Source organism: Alexandromys fortis, unplaced genomic scaffold (assembly GCF_014885135.2).
Source record: "Alexandromys fortis isolate MF-2015 unplaced genomic scaffold, M_Fortis_MF-2015_v1.1 scaffold_17, whole genome shotgun sequence".
NCBI classification, from domain to species: Eukaryota; Metazoa; Chordata; class Mammalia; order Rodentia; family Cricetidae; genus Alexandromys; species Alexandromys fortis.
The window spans coordinates 1,128,539-1,148,074 of NW_026067896.1; the positions used below are offsets into that span (position 1 = coordinate 1,128,539).

At 44.7% G+C, this 19,536-nt stretch overlaps 2 protein-coding genes and 2 non-coding genes across 5 annotated transcripts in view; 1 reads left to right on the plus strand and 3 right to left on the minus strand.

The window, feature by feature from the left end:
- Nucleotides 1-7,353, plus strand: part of Matn2 (matrilin 2) — a 103,568-nt gene extending 96,215 nt beyond the window's left edge. Inside the window, exons 14-19 of one of the 2 annotated variants that reach the window (XM_050162344.1) lie at nt 1,318-1,731; nt 3,181-3,333; nt 4,442-4,513; nt 4,859-4,936; nt 5,245-5,343; nt 6,854-7,353. In XM_050162344.1, the coding sequence (XP_050018301.1) occupies nt 1,318-1,731; nt 3,181-3,333; nt 4,442-4,513; nt 4,859-4,936; nt 5,245-5,343; nt 6,854-6,909 (872 nt within the window). In that variant the 3' untranslated portion in view covers nt 6,910-7,353. Of the gene's footprint in view, nt 1-1,317; nt 1,732-3,180; nt 3,334-4,441; nt 4,514-4,801; nt 4,937-5,244; nt 5,344-6,853 lie in introns of both variants that reach the window. The other variant, XM_050162338.1, reaches the window with a different exon arrangement.
- Nucleotides 7,354-10,464: 3,111 nt separating this feature from the next.
- LOC126514534 (small nucleolar RNA SNORA28) lies at nt 10,465-10,589 on the minus strand. Its single transcript, XR_007595601.1, has one exon. It is a non-coding gene; the product is annotated as a small nucleolar RNA SNORA28 (small nucleolar RNA).
- A 2,187-nt stretch (nt 10,590-12,776) lies between these two features.
- Nucleotides 12,777-15,494, minus strand: Rpl30 (ribosomal protein L30). Its single transcript, XM_050162511.1, has 5 exons — nt 15,476-15,494; nt 15,316-15,368; nt 14,957-15,102; nt 13,368-13,498; nt 12,777-12,873 (listed from the first exon to the last, which is right to left on the minus strand). Exons 2-5 carry the CDS (start codon nt 15,334-15,336, stop codon nt 12,824-12,826), a joined length of 348 nt encoding a protein of 115 aa, XP_050018468.1. The 5' UTR covers nt 15,337-15,368; nt 15,476-15,494; the 3' UTR covers nt 12,777-12,823.
- Nucleotides 13,098-13,229, minus strand: LOC126514528 (small nucleolar RNA SNORA72). The gene has a single exon (XR_007595600.1). It is a non-coding gene; the product is annotated as a small nucleolar RNA SNORA72 (small nucleolar RNA).
- Nucleotides 15,495-19,536: the final 4,042 nt, after the last annotated feature.

The window sequence follows — 19,536 nt, forward strand, 5'->3', positions numbered from 1 at the left end:
CTTTCCTGATTTCCCTTCCATGGCTAAAGAATCAATAGATTGACTAATTAGGACAAGCACTTAATGAAATAAAGAATCCAACCCCAATGCGCACACACACACACACACACACACACACACACACACGTGCACACTCCCATTAGCATATTCTGCTGGCCGGGCACAGAAGTATTTTTGCATATGTATATCTTTACTTGCTTTATTATTGTGCTTCTCTTTGAAAGATTAGACAGCTGCTTGATATATAAAAGAGAATATTATAATAACATACCGTAGATTGTTTGAAATGAGATCATTCATTTAGCATTGTTACAATTCTCTTATGCAGCCCTACAGAACAAAGTCTCTCGGCATCCAAATTCCCTACATATTTGCATAAAACATTTTCACTTTTTACTGTCAACCATCAAAGGTGCCCGAAAAGCCTTGGTTTGGGTAAAGAATTCAGCAAATCATACATTTTTAAGCCTTAGTAAGTCAGTGGGATACTTAAATTGTACTACCTAATGGATACATACCACTCTGTTCTTTTATTCTGCCAGTAATAATGTATTAAGTATTTACTGTGTGCCAAACATTATGGCTACAAAAATAAATGACACATAGTATCTACTGAAGGACAATCTAGACTAAGGGAGAAAGACCCATTGTTAAATAATTATCCTCCCACATGGATACAGCTTCGGACACAGTGGATTTAAGCAACAAGGTGTCAGATATTTTCTGTTAGTCATTATCATAATCCTGCTGAGTCCACTGCCTTTCACAAAGCAAATACTCAGAAACTTGATTTTGATTGAATAAACTAATGTGTTGGGATTTTTATTCAGAGAATAGCTGACACAAGCTGGGTTACTGCGGAAGCTTCTTGGGAGAAGTAATGGCCGAGGAAAAATTAATCATCTCAACTGGCAGTCAAAATACTATATATCAGTTATTGTGTTTATCTATCTGCCTCCCGCAACAAAGCAAAAAGGACTGCCTTGGTATAGTCGGCTAGTGGGTAGCAACCCCTTTAGGAGTCAATTGATTCTTTCACATGGGTTGCCAAGACCATTGGAAAACACAGATATTTACATTACAACTCCTAACAGTAGTAAAATTACAGTTATGAAATAACAACAAAAATAACTTTCTGGTTGGAGGTCTCCACAACACGAGGAACTGTATTAAAGGGTCTTAGCATTAGCAATGTTGAGAACCACTGCTCTGGTTCTTTACCATGCTGTATGCAGTCGCTGCAAGGCTTCTTTATACTTTTGAATGTGGCTGATCTCTAACATTGTAACCATGCCACCTTTCCTTCTGTCCCTATAGGATGCACTGAGGGCCCAATTGACCTAGTCTTTGTGATTGATGGGTCCAAGAGTCTCGGAGAAGACAATTTTGAGATCGTGAAGCATTTTGTCACTGGGATTATAGATTCCCTGGCGGTTTCCCCCAAAGCGGCTCGGGTGGGGCTGCTGCAGTATTCCACACAGGTCCGCACGGAGTTTACCCTGAGGGACTTCAGCTCAGCCAAGGACATGAAGAAAGCTGTGGTCCACATGAAATACATGGGCAAAGGCTCTATGACTGGACTGGCCTTGAAACACATGTTTGAGAGAAGTTTTACCCAAGTAGAAGGGGCCAGGCCCCTCTCTACCCGGGTGCCCAGAGTAGCCATTGTGTTCACCGATGGACGGGCTCAGGACGACGTCTCCGAGTGGGCCAGCAAAGCCAAGGCCAATGGTAATACGGGGTGGTGTTGTGGTTTATATTACCCAAAGTTCTGGTCTTTTAGATTCATAGCTGGCCTTAGGAGTCTGAGTACAGAAAGTCAGTGTGGCAACTGCCATTAAAAATCACCTTGACTAGACTGCCATCTAGAGGCTGTAATGGGACCCTGAAGACACTCAGTAAAATATTCCAACCTGAGTAATAGGATTTAGTGCTCAGTGTGTGACCTCCAGCGCAATCACCTCAGCCTGTGCTGTTTAACTACATCATGCAGCTGGTCCAGCAGTCTGGTCCCCTACAGGGTCACCCGAAGATTTTTTTAATGGATTTCTGGTGGCAACTTTACTGACACACATACACATTTTTTTTCAAACCAGGATCTTTCTAGCCCAGGCTGACCTCAAGCACACTATGTAGCATGTTAAAGGATGACTTTAAACTCATAGCAGTCCTCCTGCCTCAGCCTTCCTAGTGCTCAGACTACAAACACAAGCTACCAGGTGAATATACTTTTGATCCACTTAGGACACCTGATAGTGCCTTCAGTGCTAAGGAGTTTGGGCTTACAAGCAAACTGCTTTGTAGCCTTGAGTTTTCTCGTCTCAACAGAGGAAATGGGCATTATCATGAATTGGCTCTAACATCCATCTTGGCTTTTGACCTCCCCAGCAGTCAAGAGCCACACTCTTCTGTCTAAAGACTTCACGACTTCAGAGTGTTTGCTCAAGGTGCCCTAAGAGGATAAGGGAAGGTAGACCACCTCACCCAAGAGTCATAGACCTAGTGCCTAGATGAGCCAGATGCATAGATGTTCAACAGACACTTGCCCAACCTGCAAAGACAGGAGTGAAGGAAACTCCATTCCCCATCGAAAAGGCTGACAGTTCCCATCCAGCCCTTATGAAAGAGTCCATTTTATCGACATTCCTTATCTCACTGCTGACTAATTGCTCCCATTTCTGCTCAAGACGGTGCCCCTCACCCCCTAAGAGAGGTGGGCAGAAGGCAACTCCACTGGACCCCCAAACACTTAAAATTCTTCTCCTTCCATGCACTCAGAAGGCTGAGGCAGGGGAACTACCAGTTCCAGCCCAGCCTTAACTATATGGTAAGAGCCTAGTTTTTAATAAGGTCATGATTTGACCTGCTTAGAGTTTTCCCAGAAAACCTCTCATTTTAGTAAGCTGTGAGACACTTTCCCCACTTTCCAGAAGGCAACATGATAGAGCTGCACATCTGTGACCCGGCCCTCTCCAGAGCTAACCAACAGCATCTATCCTCTTCTAGGTGCCGTATCTATCTCCTGTTCATAGGTCAGAGACAAAAATGTTGAAAAACATAAAGAGGTGTTGATATTGATGCTTCGAATCACATCACTTAGCATCTCACTGGCATTGAGCACAGTACAATGTCCAGACCCTGGGAGTACAACTGTATCTTATCACAATTCCTGTTGCCTAGGTATCACTGTGTATGCTGTTGGGGTAGGAAAAGCCATTGAGGAAGAACTACAGGAGATTGCCTCTGAACCCACGGACAAGCATCTCTTCTACGCAGAGGACTTCAGCACAATGGGCGAGATCAGTGAAAAGCTGAAGCAAGGCATCTGTGAAGGTACTGTAGAGCGTGGCGAGGGTAGGCCTCGGCCACAGGGTACTGTAGAGTGTAGCTAGGGTGGGCCTCAGCCACAGGGTACTGTAGAGCGTGGCGAGGGTAGGCCTCAGCCACAGGGTACTGTAAAGTGTAGCTAGGGCAGACCTTGGCCACAGGGCCTCAGAAAATACCACCCTGCTGGCCAAGACAGGTGACAAGAAAATGCAGGCGAGGTGAAGACAAAGATGATAGCTTCTATGTCTTCAGCACCAACTCTGTGCCAAATGTCTTAACATGTCATTTTTAATCCTCATCAAACCTAGAGAAGGGATCATTTAAGCAAGAAGGCACTATTAAAGAAACCAGAACAGAAGTACTATTTCAGGGTATTTGTGGAAGGTGATATCTATCCTTATAAGCTCACCTAAAAAATACCTTTCTGAGGAGACTTCTATTTAAAAAATACGACTGTCCTTTAGATTCCAGACATTTTAGCCGGGTGATGGTGGAGCACACCTTTAATCCCAGCACTCAGGAGGCAGAGGCAGGCGGATCTCTGTGAGTTCAAGACCAGCCTGGTCTATACAGAGCTAGTTCCAGGACAGGCTCCAAAGCCACAGAGAAACCCTGTCTAAAAAAAAAAAAAAAAATCCAGACATTTTGTGTAGTTTCTCCAGTTCACTTATTAATCCAGTTATGCTTACATAGGGATTCCACCACTTCCCCTTTTATTCACATCCTGGGTTCAGACACACTTAAAATGCAGCCCACGATGTCTTATTTCTCTCCTGGGGTGAAGGGGAGATGCAGGGGGAAAGGCTTCCAGATCCAAAGCGGGGAGCACATTTTGGCTCTTTCATTTCCAGGGAAATGTCACAGGTAGGGCTGAAGGGATTACACAAGTATCTTTCAGAAACTTGTTCTGCCTCCCTTCCTTGACATGGTATGGGGAGGGGAGCATTCTTTAGATGCAATTTATGTTCTCTTCAGAGAGAGAACTGTTCCACCATGGTCATACATCACAGAATCTTTGGTGTTACCAAGTATCACCAAAAGACCTGGGTTCTAGCAGTGTTCTAAAGAGCGTGTGTGAAACCGTCACTCCCTTTGGCCATCTCTTTCCTCCCAGCTCTAGAAGACTCTGATGGAAGACAGGACTCCCCAGCAGGGGAACCACCAAAGCAGGTCCACCAGCCAACAGGTGAGCTTCCAAAGGCCGTCTGATCCGCCCTCACTGAAGCAGAAGCTTCATTTCAGTCTCCCTGCAGATACAAGCTGTAAAGTGACCATAGATTTAAATGCCAGCTAAGGGAGTTGCTGTCCTTGACGCCAAATTTGGCGGCTACCACCTATCCTGACAGCTTACGTCACAGAATATTTCAAAGCAAGGCTCTCTACCGAGGAATACCCAATGCCTTGCACCAGCTGGTGCCTGCTTTAAACCACAAGAGCATGAAGCAGGTTTGAATTCGGTTTTCTCTCCTTACAGAATCTGAGCCAATCACCATAAATATCCGAGACCTACTTTCCTGTTCTAATTTTGCAGTGCAGCATAGATATCTGTTTGAAGAAGACAATCTTTCACGGTCTACACAAAAGCTTTCCCACTCAACAAAGTCTTCAGGTAATTCCAATTGAAATATCACTTCCAGATAAGTTACAGCAGCCTTTCAGCTTGCCAACAGACTTAAAGTAGGGAAAAAAAGAGGAAATTAAGTAAATAAGTAAAAGCTAAACTAAAAGAAGCAGTAGTCTTGACTCCCAGTGTGCAGCGAAAGCCCCGTTCCCAGTACCTACTTCCCTGGGTCTGGATGCGTGGAAGAGGCTGAGCATTTCTTCCATTATGGTTTACTGTGTTCTGACTCAGTACCATTATTGTGTCTGGGAAGTGCATGAAAGACAGAGGTGAACTCTTTCCATCTGCTTCCTCAGGAAGTCCTTTGGAAGAAAGCCAAGACCAATGCAAATGTGAAAACCTTATAATGTTCCAGAACCTTGCAAATGAAGAAGTAAGAAAACTAACCCAGCGCTATATCCTTTTTCAACAGATGCTCTGTATGCAAAGCAAAGCATAGTAGCAAAACTTTACAGATAACTGTGCAGACTTCATCAGCAAAGCCAGCAACGCTGAACCAGGAAAGGCCCTTTCTACAACAGCAGCCTCATCAGTGTCGATAGTGGAAGTCAAGCCAAGCTTAGTGGCCATGGTCAAGCTGTCATCTGCTGGCTAGGATAAGAAGGGCAGAATTAAGGGCATCAGGCAGTATATAAAGCTTAAGTGGGGAGGCACTTAACTCTAGTGGATAAACACTAGGAATGCAGGTCTAGGCAAAGTGTGTTGTAGAATAAAGAGGTTCAGTTTAATCTCTAAACCTTCAACCCTAACCTAACCATACAGAAGCTGCATGCATGTGCAGATTTTGAAGAACAGGGTGTTTCCCTTTTCTTCTTGGCAGCCGAGATCCCTTATATCAGCACTCTTTAAGAGATGAAAAATTCTACCAAGGGAACAAAGTGGAGTGACTCATTTAAACAGGAATGCTCCGGGATGACAGTAATGGGTGCTTTTACACACTGAACGCATTGCTAGCTGCTCTGAATGTAAAATTACAGTAAGCTTACTGAAGCTGGCTGATATGGATCTCAGGGAGCATCAACTAGTCCACAGAGAAATAGCTTAATTCTGAACTACCCGTGCCAACAGGCTTACCAAGAACACGCAATCCTTCCTGTAAGGATGGGAAAGAGGGATTGGTCCTCTATGTGGAATAAGTCTTCCTGACAGTAAATGACACAGATAAAACTGTCACTCTGTCGTGGGAGCAGATAGGAATTGCGGGGTTTAAATACTTAACTAGTTTCTTCCCGTCCCTCTCTACCCCTTCTGAAGGCTGTGAAAGAGCATTCAAGGCCACTTGCACCTCAGCTCTTGGTCTGCCATCAATGAACCCTATTCCACACCTCTCTGCTGACTTCCCGTTACCCTGTAAGGCACGATCCTTTTCTTTATATATTTCCCAAATCAGTTTTGGCTCCCAGAGTAGCACTATGGTAAGTTATAAGCAACATGGGTGTAGTTAGAAAACATTTTTGGAAAATCTTAAAGAAAACCCAAATTCAAACTGAAATATCTGGCTTTGATGTTTTGAAAATGAGCTTAAGGGGGCTGGAGAGATGGCTCAGTGGTTAAGAGCATTGCCTGCTCTTCCAAAGGTCCTGAGTTCAATTCCAAGTAACCACATGGTGGTTCACAACCATCTGTAATGAGGTCTGGCGCCCTCTTCTGGCCGTTAGGCATACACACAAACAGAATACCATACACATAATAAATATGAAAATGAGCTTAACATGAATTTTTTAAATATATTGTCTTAATGGCATGCTAAATGAATCACTATAAATGTATACGGGTTTTAAAATATGAGATAGTTTGCTTTTAAGCCCAAAGTCTTTTTAAAATAACTTTTAGTAATCATTTCAAGTTGTACTTGATTGTAAGTTAAAACAGGCATCCAGGTTCCTCTTCCTTAATGAGATTTACTAGAAGAAATGACTCAGAGAATGGAAGCCTTGGAAAACCGCCTACGATACAGATGAAGACTAGAAATGCTGTCGTGTGTTTATACATCATAAAAAGATTTCAAAAAAAGTGGTGGAGCCTCAAAGCTCAACCATAGTCAAATCTCTAAGCTGTAAAGCAAACCACAACCAGTACAGAAGACACTGGATTGCTTTACAAAGAGAAAATGGAGACACTAAGGGGGGAGGTGTCCTTCTGAAACCTAAAGTGAGTTTACCCTGAGAAAAAAATGAGCTGTCTCGTGTTCTGTGATCTGCTGTGGGTACAACTTTCTTCTGCCTTCCTGCCTTAGCACTGAAATCTCATTTGACAGTTCTTCAGAAAACGGACCCCACAAATTGCTAATGTTTTTGTACTGGAATGTACCTTGATGTATATGGACGTATGCATAAAGTCATGGGACCTATGTTCTGCAATGAGTTGAATTCTTACACATTAAAACTCACCACTCCAGAAAATGATGTTGAGTAAAATTCCTAGTTTAAATGAGATGGGGTCTCGAATTTGCTGAGGCTGTAACTCAGGCTGCTTATAACTCTCCATTCTCCTGCTCCACTGCACTGGCAGGTAGTACAGGCATGCGGCACCAAGCCCAGTCTCACTGTAGGGCTGTAACTCAGGCTGCTTATAACTCTCCATTCTCCTGCTCCACTGCACTGGCAGGTAGTACAGGCATGCGGCACCAAGCCCAGTCTCACTGTAGCTTTAAATATAAAATATGCACACATGACAAAAAGATCACACCCCCCAAAATAGAAACAAGTTTAAATATTATTTTTTTTAGCTCGTGAGCTTGGTACGACCACTGTCTAGTGGTGACTACCAATGCTGAAATACAGGTTCTTACAGGCTGCTAGGGAGTGTACATGGGCAGGCTCTGGAAATAGAGACTTGTAATGGTAGCAGCTGCCATACTATTTAGTTCAAACCAAATAGCTCTTTTTTAATTTTTTTTTAAAGATTTATTTATTTATTATGTATACAACATTCCTTCCATGTATGCTTGCATGCCAGAAGAGGGCACCAGATCTCATTATAGGTGGCCTTGGGCCACCATGTGGTTGCTGGGAATTGAACTCAGGACCTCTGGAAGAACAGTCAGTGCTCCATTTCTCCAGCCCCCAAATAGCTCTTAACATACACAAGAGAAAGCTGGGCAGTGGTGGCACACGCCTTTAATCCCAGCACACGGGAGGCAGAGGCAGGCGGATCTCTGGTCTAGAAGAGCTAGTTCCAGGACAGGAACCAAAAAGCTACAAAAAAACCCTGTCTCGAACATAAAAAAAAAAAAAAAAATACACAAGAGAGACCTGCAGAGTCACTAGGGTACAAAAGCGACAAGTTAGAAATAGCCTAAACATCAGAACTGAGTCACTGGGTAGTCCATACCACAGAGATGCTATTCGTATTCCAAAATCCCTACCAAGCCAGTGAAACCCCAAACTAATTTTTTGTTGTTGTTAAACAGTATCGCATGTATCCCAGGCTGTCCTCAAGCCTCACCTGAGTGCTGGGATTACAGAAATGTGCCGCCACACCCGATTTATGTGGTGCCGAAGATTATGCAAGTGAGGAAACCACTCTCTGAGTCACGTCCCAGCCCTCAAATCAATTTTAAAAGTCAATGACAATCTGGGAGACAGAGGCAGGTATACCTTCATGAGTTCAGACAGTCTGATCCTACCAGAAAAAAAAAATCCAAAGACAAAAGTCTAGCATTTCAGTAATTTCTATGAACTAGCAGACAATCAGCCGCTCAAGGAGATGTATATGTATGTGCAGACGACTTCAAGACAGCTAACAAGTAACAGCTTCCCATCATTTGCTTTGCCAAAATACGGATACTTTGTTCTCATCAAATGTCCTCCCACAGGAGAGCTGAGTGCAGTGATTTCCTAGGCCTCCATCTTAAGAATCTTGCCAGGTGTAAATGTTCTAACTCAGGATAAACGTTTTCACGACAAAGATTGAGGGAGAGGCCATGCCCCATACTGCCTGGCCTTTATTGGCTCCCTCTAGTGGCACAACCACACACAACACAGGAAGGCTTCATGAGAAACAAAGGCCTACAGCCAAGGCCTCATGTTTTACAGATCAGGTCCCACGTCAGGCAGCCGAGTTCAGTCCCAACTCCAGCTACAAGGGACCCAATGGGCATGCATAAACAGACACATGGGGCTTTTTTAAAATTAACTTGTTCTTTTCAATGTGTGGTGCTTGTGTATAAGTTGTTTATAAAAGTTTTAATGAATGTCTAAATTATGTAGTTTAATCCAAGATACTTAGCTTTGTTATTGTCTGCATAAGTGTTGTCAGCATTGGGCTTGCCAGCTGCACTGGCAACTGGTTAAGCATTTTGTATTCCATTTCAAAGCTGATTCTGTAAGCCTGTATTCATCTGTAACATCAGGTTCACAGCACTGTCTTGCTGGGTTGAGAATTGGGTACATTCACATCTAGCATTATTTGTTGGATGAGACAGGGTTCCCCTTTATAGCTTTGGCTGTCCTGGAACACCTGCCTCTGCCTCCCAAAGGCTGGGAGTAAAAGCAAATGCTATCACCATCCCGCAACACATTTCTCATATACATTTTTTAAAAACAAGACTGGAGATGGCTTGGTGGCTAAGTGCACTTGGTGTTCTTGCAGAAGACCCAGACTCAGTATTGAGAACCCATGAGTCCCAACCACCTCTAACTGCAGTTCCATGGGCATGCACATGGAGCACTTAAATGCATGTGGGCAACACTAAACAAGTCTTTGTCCTAGAAATGGCCCAGCAATAGAGATCCCTTGTTCTCACAGTTGACTCAGGTTGTTCTCCAGCACACGTGGCAGCTCACAGCCATCCATTAAGTTGTTCCAGGAGCTGATGCCCTCTACTGGCCTCCAGGAGCACCAGGAATGCGTGCAGTATAACTGCAAGCCAAGCACGCATACTCATAAATCTAAAAACAATTCTTAGGCACATGTGTAAGCAAATGCCGTGTATGCAGGTGCCCAGGTTGTAGGAGAGGGTTGCAAGCCCCCCTTCGCCAGTGTTTTAAATGCTCGGTATCACCAGTGATATCTGCAGCAGTCAGTGCCTCACTAGATGGGGCTTATACTGAGCAGATGAAGACAGAATGAATTCGTCCTCTCTGAACCAGATGGGAGACAGCAAATTAAGTGGTAAATGTACTAGATATTTGGGGGCAGAGGCAGGTGGATTCTGTGAGTTCGAGGCCAGCCTGGTCTACAAGAGTTCCAGGACAGGCTCCAAAGCTACTGAGAAACCCTGTCTTGGAAAAAAACAAAAAAAAGTGGGAGGGGGGAGCCCTCATTTTTAACAACCTAGATGGCACCTAGGTCCTCCAAATACAAGTCCAGGATGGGAGCAGAAAACCTGTCACCATAGGAAAAAGCACAGCCAAGTTCCAAGACGAACCGGAGAAAATCTTCCCATGAAACATGACAATCTTCCTTCCACGTTATACAGCTAGCTCCATCCATGACTAGCCTAAAATGTGTTTCTTCATCATATACTGTTGGCTATTGTCCCAATTCCATAACTGGGATTTGTTTCTTAAAATATTGTTTGAGCCTATATAACGGCTTGTCTCACAAGGAAGAGAACACCGGAATAGGTTAGACTTTCTTGCTATAGCAAGCTCAAATTGTGTCAGACAGTTTGTTCATCTGCCACAGAGTGTTGCTTGCAATTTTACTCAACATCAACTTTATTTATTATGTATACATGTCTACATGTATGTCTGCAGGCCAGAAGAGGGCACCAGACCTCATTACAGATGGTTGTGAGCCATCATGTGGCTGCTGGGAATTGAACTCAGGACCTTTGGAAGAGCAGGCAATGCTCTTAACCGCTGAGACATCTCTCCAGCCCCCTCAACATCTCAACTTCTTTGACACTTGTCTCCACCTCCACAAGTCCACTGGGCTAAAATTCCCGGCACTCCCTCACATTAGAGCAACCCGATTCTGATCTGGGTTCTTTCCCAGCAGCCACAGCACAACGGCACTTACCAGCTTTCCCACAAACACACCCAAGGTGTTTCCTATCAGCTGGCTTTAAACTTTCCTCTTCATTTTTAACACTTCTTGCAGACAAAATGAGTAGACAAAAAAATGTGTAAATTAAAGCCAAATCTTATACCACATAATCACTACCTACAAAGCCCTAGAAACCATGCATTAAAGAAACATTCTAAATGCCTGTAGCCAAGTCACTAACTGCATACAAACCCCACAAGATAGTACCTCAGAACTTGTGCTTTGGGATTCTCCAGTTTACCATTAAGAATTAAACTGAAACACTCTGAACCATGGAAATAGCTCTAAAAGGCAGACCTAATGATGTATATAAAAGACCTAATACCTGATTTTGAGCACACCACCAAGAATTTAGAACACTTAAAATCCAACTCAGCCAGTACCTTAACCTGGAAACATCCTAGTGTGAAATCAGGGGTGAGAGTGGAGGTGCACACCTTTAATTACACACTCGGGGGCAGAGGCAGGCAATCTCAGTGAGTTCCAGGACAGTCAGGACAGTTTTACAGAGAAACCCTGCCTCAGAAAAAAAATCAAACCAAAACGTCTGGGGGTGGGGATGGGAACAACTGGTGCACAATCAGATAGAAGCAGAAATGAGACTGGTTGGTTCCCTGCAGTTACTGCTGCTCCCAAACGGAGACATAATAACGAAGGTAAGGTCACTCTCCAAAGCATATCCACCTTAGGTAAACCAGTCTCACCTGTCACAGTGGGAGACACGCCCAGCTATGTACTATTAAGGCAAGTCCACTCTGACTCTGGACAACACACAGAAAGCATCCTCAACTCCTATGTCTCACTCTTCAATCACAAAAAAACTGAGTGGATGGAAGGAGAGCATTGGGGAAGCCTTTCTGATACTCCTAAAGCTTCCTTCAAAAGCTTAGATTACACAGGGCATCCGTACCAGGCTGCAATGTACTTTGTCCAAAATCCCAACTATCACGTTTTGGAGCTGAATGACAGAATACCCTCCTGGATAGCCTGATACTTGATCAGTTAAGGACCCAGGCTCACTCTGGGGTTGTCTGAGACTCCTTTCCACGCAAGCTCGGAAGACCTGTGTACTCTAGATGGTTAGCACCTCAAACAGCACTCCTCCCCGTGCTACACAGCTTTGTCAATCACAGGTCTTGCTACACCAATGCCTCGCAAATATATCCAAATACACAATAGATACCGAGACTAAAATCACAAACCTGTCTTTACAGGGGCTGGGAATAACAGCTGTATAGCAAGGCACTTCCTGTGCAAATCTGCGGGCTGACACTCAGAAGCTCCAGCACCCACATACAATGGTGGATGTGCAGGGTACCCAGCCTGCATTGCCATCTCTCAGGAGACACACAGGATGCAGAAGAAGCTGCCTGGCTAAATTAGCTAGAATTGCCAAATTCTAGGTTAAAGTGAGAGGTCGTGCCTTGGTACTTAACCGTTAGGTACAGAAGGTAGTTATGAAACTTGAAACACACCCACCCACAGAAAGTACCAAAAACACGGCCTTCTGATTAGATACATATTAAATGAACACAAGAGTGAATGTATTTCAACACTGGAAATCCAAACTTTGAAACACTTCTGGGCTGGGCAGTGGTGGTGCATGCCTTTAATCCCAGCACTTGGGAGGCAGTTCCAGGACAGGCTCCAAAGCTACAGAAAAACCCTGCCTCGAAAAACAAAAAAACCACTTTTGATCCCACATTTTACACAAATAGTGTACTACTTTAGCAAAAGAAAAAAACCCAGCAAATTGGACATTTGGTTTCAATGACTAATCCTACCTTCAAGGTAAGAGAACCAAAAACTAGGAAGAAAACAATCCAAACGGACACAGTTTTTAAAAGAGCTCTGGGTAAAGTTTTATTAAAGAAAAACTTTTTACTTTTCACCAGTCTGTTCTGGCATGCTTCTAATAATGTCAGAATCACCTAAAAAATAAAAAATAATAGTTTTACAATTCATGTAATGGCAACTGGTAATCACAGAACTTCCTTAGCGTGGCTACGTGTTCTTAAGTCAAGGAGTCAGATTAGCCCCTATCCACAGATTATTACGGCGGCTGCTGTCATTCTTGAGACCAATTAAAAATACCTTAGAATCTAATCTCAACCACCCTAGGAAAACACAGAACACACATAACCAATCAGACTGGTCTTGTCACCAGCATTTAGAAAACCAGGCCTAGGTACAGACCTAGGTCTGGGGACACATGCATGGCCTTCCTGTAGCGAATGTCTAGCCTGCCCTGGTTATCACAGAACCAGAACAGCGAGAAGATTCGCAGTGCTCTGCAAGGCACTGACCCTAAACTCAAAGCACAAGACGGTACTTGCAGGCACTCGCCCCAAACTGTTTATTCCCAAGCCACAGAGATTTACTAGAAGCACTGTTGTATAAATATTGTATGATTTAAAAAGCATACCTGGGTCAATGATGGCCAGTGTGCATACTCTGTAGTATTTTCCACACGCTGTGCCCAACTCAATGTTATTGCCACTGTAGTGATGGACACCAGTTTTAGCCAACATGGCATAGTATTCTATTTCAGATTTCCTTTGGGAACAAAAAAGCAAAATAAAATGCCATATCAAGATACTGATAGACTGTTACCACAAACTGATGAGGCTTTTAACAGTAACTGATCACTTCCAAGTAAAGCTTATAAATACCTAGTTGGTTTGGGTGGTGTTCAATTCCAAGTATGTGGTATTCACGTTTCAAACTACTAAATAGGTCTAAGATGTGTAAGGTACTTAAAAACTATGAGTATCCAGGTTAGCAGAAAAGGGTATGGTAAGACAGACATTCAAAAGTCAATGTGAATAAATAGCTCAGACAAAGCTGGAGGTATTCCTTCCTTACCAAAGCCCCAAGTTCAGTTCCCAGCACTCACAACTCCACCTCCAGGGGGTCTGACACCCTCTTCTGGAGTCCCAGGTCACGTGCACTCACTCTTTCCCCCCCTCTCTCCCTCCCTCCTGATTCCCCAGGTCACAGGAATTCACTCTTCTCTTACACAAACAATTACAAATAAACTTTTTAAAAAAATGTTAAACTTAGCAGTGTCCAAAACTTTATGTATTTGTCAAATCAACAACAGGTACTAAGTACCATTTTAACTAACAAATTAGAGTGGAGGGTAGAATCACCCACTAGCACCCTGAAGAGTAACAGCTTCAGTGCCAGCTCAGTGGACACAGGCGGTTAGAACGTGAAAGTTCCAGACCATCAATAGTGCCAAAAGGAGCTTATGAGAAATGGAACCTGGGGCTGGAGAGATGGCTCAGTGGTTAAGAGCACTAGCTCCTCTTCCAGAGGTCCTGAGTTCAATTCCCAGCAACCACATGATGGCTCACAACCATCTGTAATGAGATATGGTGTCCTCTTTCGGCTGGCAAGCATAAATGCAGACAGAATACTGTGTACATAATAAATAAATCTTAAAAAAAGAAATAAAATAAACGGAACCTGAACCCCATCCATCCCGTACCCGGGCCTGAGCTTGTATTTAATAATGTCTGTGACTATAAGGGACCAGTTAAAAAATATAAACAAACCAAAAAATCCCTCACACACCTGAAAGGTTTAAAGTAAGGCCAAATACTCCAAATTCTGCCCCTACGGATAGATGCCCTACAAGACAGACTGAAAAGGGGTGCAAGTGCCACAGAAAATCCAGGGGCTTCTAGTCGGCACGTTTCTCTAGTTTGCTTACAACACTCACCAGGTTCAAGCTCAGAGTGAACCAAGGGTAAACATATGTTCAGAAAACTGGGCACTGCTGAACAGGTGATCTTACACCTTCAGCTCCGTAAAACAGCCACAACTTTTCTGAACTAAGACAGTGCTTTTCTGAACGTGTATCGTTTGTCTTCCTCCTGCCACACACATTTCAAAGGCACGTTTACAGCACACACACACACACACACACCGAGGTCCAAACACCAGGCAGCAGCCATCCAACCCATTCCTCCCAGCGCTGGTCCCACACGCTCCGGTCCCCTCCATTACCTCAAGGCGGGGCAGTTGTTGGCGAGGATCACCAATTTCGCTTTGCCCTGTCTGATCATCTTCAGAGTCTGTTTGTAACCCAGCACGTACTTCCCACTTTTCATAACAAGCTGGAGCCGAGAGTTGATCGACTCCAGAGACTTTTTCTACAAGGCAAACATCGGAGACTTGAAAACCGGGGGCAGCCATCTCAAAACCAAACCCGGTTCCAAACTTCGGGAACTGGACCCTCTAAGGCACCGTGAGCCTCTCTGCACGCCGGCGACACGCGGACGACCACGGGTCTCCCATCCACCCGCCCCGGCCCAGGCCCGGCTCTCCACGTGAATCGGCTTCCGGGCCCGGGCAGCCTCACTCACCGTCTTCTTTGCGGCCACCATCTTCCTGCCTTAGGTGCGGGACGGCCCCCAACCTAGCACACAGAGAGGGCAGAAGAGAGGATTAGCATCGGGAGCGCAAAGCGCTAAGCAGCGGGGCTCCCCGCGCCGAGCGATCCTCCACCCGGCAGAGCTCACTCACCAAGACCAGCCGCCAAGATGGCCGGGGAGCGAGAAAGGAAGGAGCTCCCACAATGCAAAGCCCTTCTAGGCGAGCCGAGGGACGCCGGGACCGGAAACGGAAGTAGAAGCCGAGCCCAAGCGGAAGGGCCCCGCGTAGGAGCGGACGGCCGCGGTGGGTTACTATGGGGAGCGGGTTAGATCGGTGGCTGGGTGCGCGGTGCAGCATGGCCCGGCCGCGGTGCTGCATATAGCGCGGTCGCGGGTGCAACATGGCCCGGCCGCGGTGCTGCATATAGCCCGGCCGCGAGTGCAGCATGGCCCGGCCGCGGGTCCAGCGTGGCCCGCCGTGGGTGCAGCGTAGCCCGGGTGCAGCGTAGCCCGGCCGCGGGTGCAGCATGGCGATCTCGGTTTGTCTTCCGATGCTGTGGGCTGAGACCGCGGAGAGCGGGAGTTGCATGGGAACTCCGAGGACAGCCGAGGCGGCGGCGACCTGGGTCCGGCCGCTGCTGAGTTAGTCTCTGGCTGACGTCGCCCCCGGCGGGCTCCGGGGGAGACACCCGGACGCAGCTCTCCCCGTGTCTGCCTTTCGCGAGCGTAGGCAGCTCTCTGTCCTCCCGCCGCAGGCTTCCCCAGACACCTTTGCACAGGGATGGCAATGAGTCCAAACTCGGTGAGGTGAGGTGAGGTGACTCACCGAGTAAATGCACTTCCCGCCAAGCGGATGGACTGAGTTCGAGACCCACGTGTGGAAGGGGAGAGCCTGCTCCAGCAGTTTGTTCGCTGATCTGCGCTTGGACGCACATTCGTATACAGAAGTTAAGAAAGAGCCATAATAAAACTATTTTTAAAACATTTTCGTTGTGAAACTTGGACCGTCATATAAATGAAAGGTGAGATATTCAAGAGAAAAAAAAGATGAAAAGCTTTTTACTACTTACTATTACCAACAAGCCCGGGGCTGCTGAGAGTGTTAAGCCGGTAAACGTGAGGACCTGAATTCTATGCCAAAATCTCCCCCACCCTATCCCCGCAAAATGTCTTGGCGTGTTTGTACATGTAATTTCGTTTCCGGAACATAGACCAATCCCTGAGACTAGCTGGCCAGCTACTGGGAAGCACACCAGAAATTGGTCCATGGCCTCTACCTAGCAAACATAGCACAAAAAAGGAAGATCGGGTTAGTAAATAAGTTGTATGGTATATTACTTTGCCCTGGAGGTTGGGAGAGGGAAGAATACCGCGCATGCACACACACACACAACCCTCCCCTAATAATTTGTTTTTCGAGACAGGGTTTCTCTGTGTAACATGGGCTAACCTCCATCTCACAGAGATCCATCCTCCTGCATCTGCCTGGGATGAAAGGTTTGTTCCACCCTGACAAAAATAATTTTAAAATTATCCCTGAGCCATGTTGTCGTGGTGGCCTATGCCTTTAATCCCAGGAGAGGCAAGCAATCTCTGTAAATTGATCTTAAATTAAAAAAAAAATAAGAGGGCTGGAGAGATAGATGGCTCAGAGGTTAAGAGCATTGCCTGCTCTTCCAAAGGTCCTAAGTTCAATTCCCGGCAACCACAATCATCTGTAATGGGGTCTGGTGCCCTCTTCTGGCCTGCAGGCATACACGCGGACTGAATATTGTGAAAGAAAGAGAAAAAAAAGAAACTAACCTAACTTACCTAACCGTCACATGCACACACACCCTATGAGATTCTCAAGATTTTACAGCAAATGTATTGCAAAAATAGGAACAGAACCAGGTATGTAGAATTTTACAATTAAAACTTACTCAACTCTTGGGGCCCATTTTGATGTGAATTTGACCAAACAATAGTGTTAGATTACCATACTATTTGCTTTACCATTTAGGCATAAATTACTTAAGGTTATGCAAATCCAGATAATTGCCTCCTACTATCCTCGTTCTGTAAACATACTAATCTTTAAATGAACTTTAAGTCTAACAAACACTCATCTGAAATTCAATGACGTAAGCCTAGATTAGAGTTGTGACATTGCTGGTTAAAATACCAGCCCCTCCCCCCTAAATCCTGTGCTTTTCTTTGCTGACCTCTTTGGTTTGCGGTTGTCATGCTGTTATGAAATGGAATGTCTGCCTAAGAGCACTTTGCATTACAGTTCTCTCCAGGTACAGTTTGGGAATGTTGATGTCCTGTTCACTTAGGCATGCAGGTATGCATCTTCACCTTTCCCCATGCTCCGAGATTCTTGGTAGGTACTTGACACGGTGTAAGGTGTAAGTCTAACTGCTATGTGAAGAAATTGTTAGGGTCATCATGTACTCATCCCAAGTGAGACCGTGTACCAGGTCCTTTGTATTGCTGGTGAAGGCACCTTCGAGGTGCTTTCAGAAGCACTGAGATTGTATCTCGATTAATAGAGTACTTGCTGACCACACACTAAGTCCTGGATTCAGTCCCCAGTACCACCTAAAGCTGGGTGTGCTGATGCATACTGTGTAACCCCAGTGCTTGGGGGGCGGAGGGAGCCAGATCAGAAGCTCTAGTTTTAGGTCACCTTTAGTTCCATGGCAAGTTCAAAGGCTTGAAACCTTGTCTTAAAAAAAAAAAAGGGTAGGATAGTTAGATAAAGAACATATTAGCTGGGGGCTGGAGAGATGGCTCAGAGGTTAAGAGCATTGCCTGCTCTTCCAAAGGTCCTGAGTTCAATTCCCAGCAACCACATGGTGGCTCACAACCATCTGTAATGGGGTTTGGTGCCCTCTTCTGGCCTGCAGACATAAAGACAGAATGTTGTATACATAATAAATNAAAAAAAAAGAACATAATAGTTGTTCACAAGTGTGAACATACTTTTAACAAACCTTAACTTTGGGTCATAAAAACATCATAGACCGTATTAATCCTTTTTTTTTATGGAGGATAACACTAGAAAGAAAATGATTAACTTTTCAAAGATTAAGTAAAACCAAATGTGGTCTCCCATGCCTATAGTTTTAACAATCAGGAGGTGAAGACAGGAGAGTTAGGAGTCCTTGTGTGCAGAAAAAATTCAAGGTTAGCCTGGGCCACTCAAGACCATGTGTCAAAAATAAATTAGGATTGAAAGTTGAAGTCTGAAATATTAACTGAAATTTGGAGACAGGTACAAATGAAGCCTTGCAAAGTAGAGCGGAAGCAAAACCAGAAGGCTGGACAGTGGCAAGCAGAGTTGGCTGGCAAATAATTTTCACTAGAGGAAAGATCAGGCTGGCCTTGAGCTCACAGAGATCCACCTGCCTCTGCCTCCAGAGTGCTGGGATGAAAGGCGTGCGACACCATGCCCAGCTCTGGTTTTGGTTGTTTAGTTTTTTTTTTCTTTTTTCCTGTTTAGGACAATTTTACTTTGTACATTTCAGCTCTGCTTGGGCTATTTTATGGCATGCATGAAAAGTTCTTTTTAAATAATAAACTATTTTTTTATTTAGTATTGTATTTTCAAACTAGTGTCTTGTAAGACATCAGTTAGGTAACAAGGCCCAGGCTTAATAGGCTCCAAGACCTTAGCACAACTGACTCCATGATGGAAGTACCATCCAGGCTGTAACACTCAGCATGTAGACAGCACCACCTGCCAAACCTCCATGAATTAAAAAGGACAGAGCTAGTTCCAGGACAGCCAAGGTTACAACCTACAAACCCTGTCTCAAAAACAAACAAAAAACAAAACAACAAAAACCCTCCACACCAAAGCTATGAAATGTACATGCCTTTGACTTTGGCATCTTGATGTTATCACTCTTTTTTTTTTTTTGGTTTTTTTTTTGGTTTTTCAAGACAGGGTTTCTCTGTGGCTTTGGGGCCTGTCCTGGAACTAGCTCTGTAGACCAGGTTGATCTCGAACTCACAGAGATCCGCCTGCCTCTGCCTCCCTAGTGCTAGGATTAAAGGCATGCGCCCCCATTGCTCAGCTTGTTATCACTCTTGAATTGCTTCTTTGTATCTAGCATTTCAGTGGAATGTTGAGAGAATAACAAGTAATTATGAGAGAAGAAAATTAACAAAAGAATCTTCCTTGTTTCTCCTTCACCAAAATTGCTACCCCAAGCTTCTGAAAAC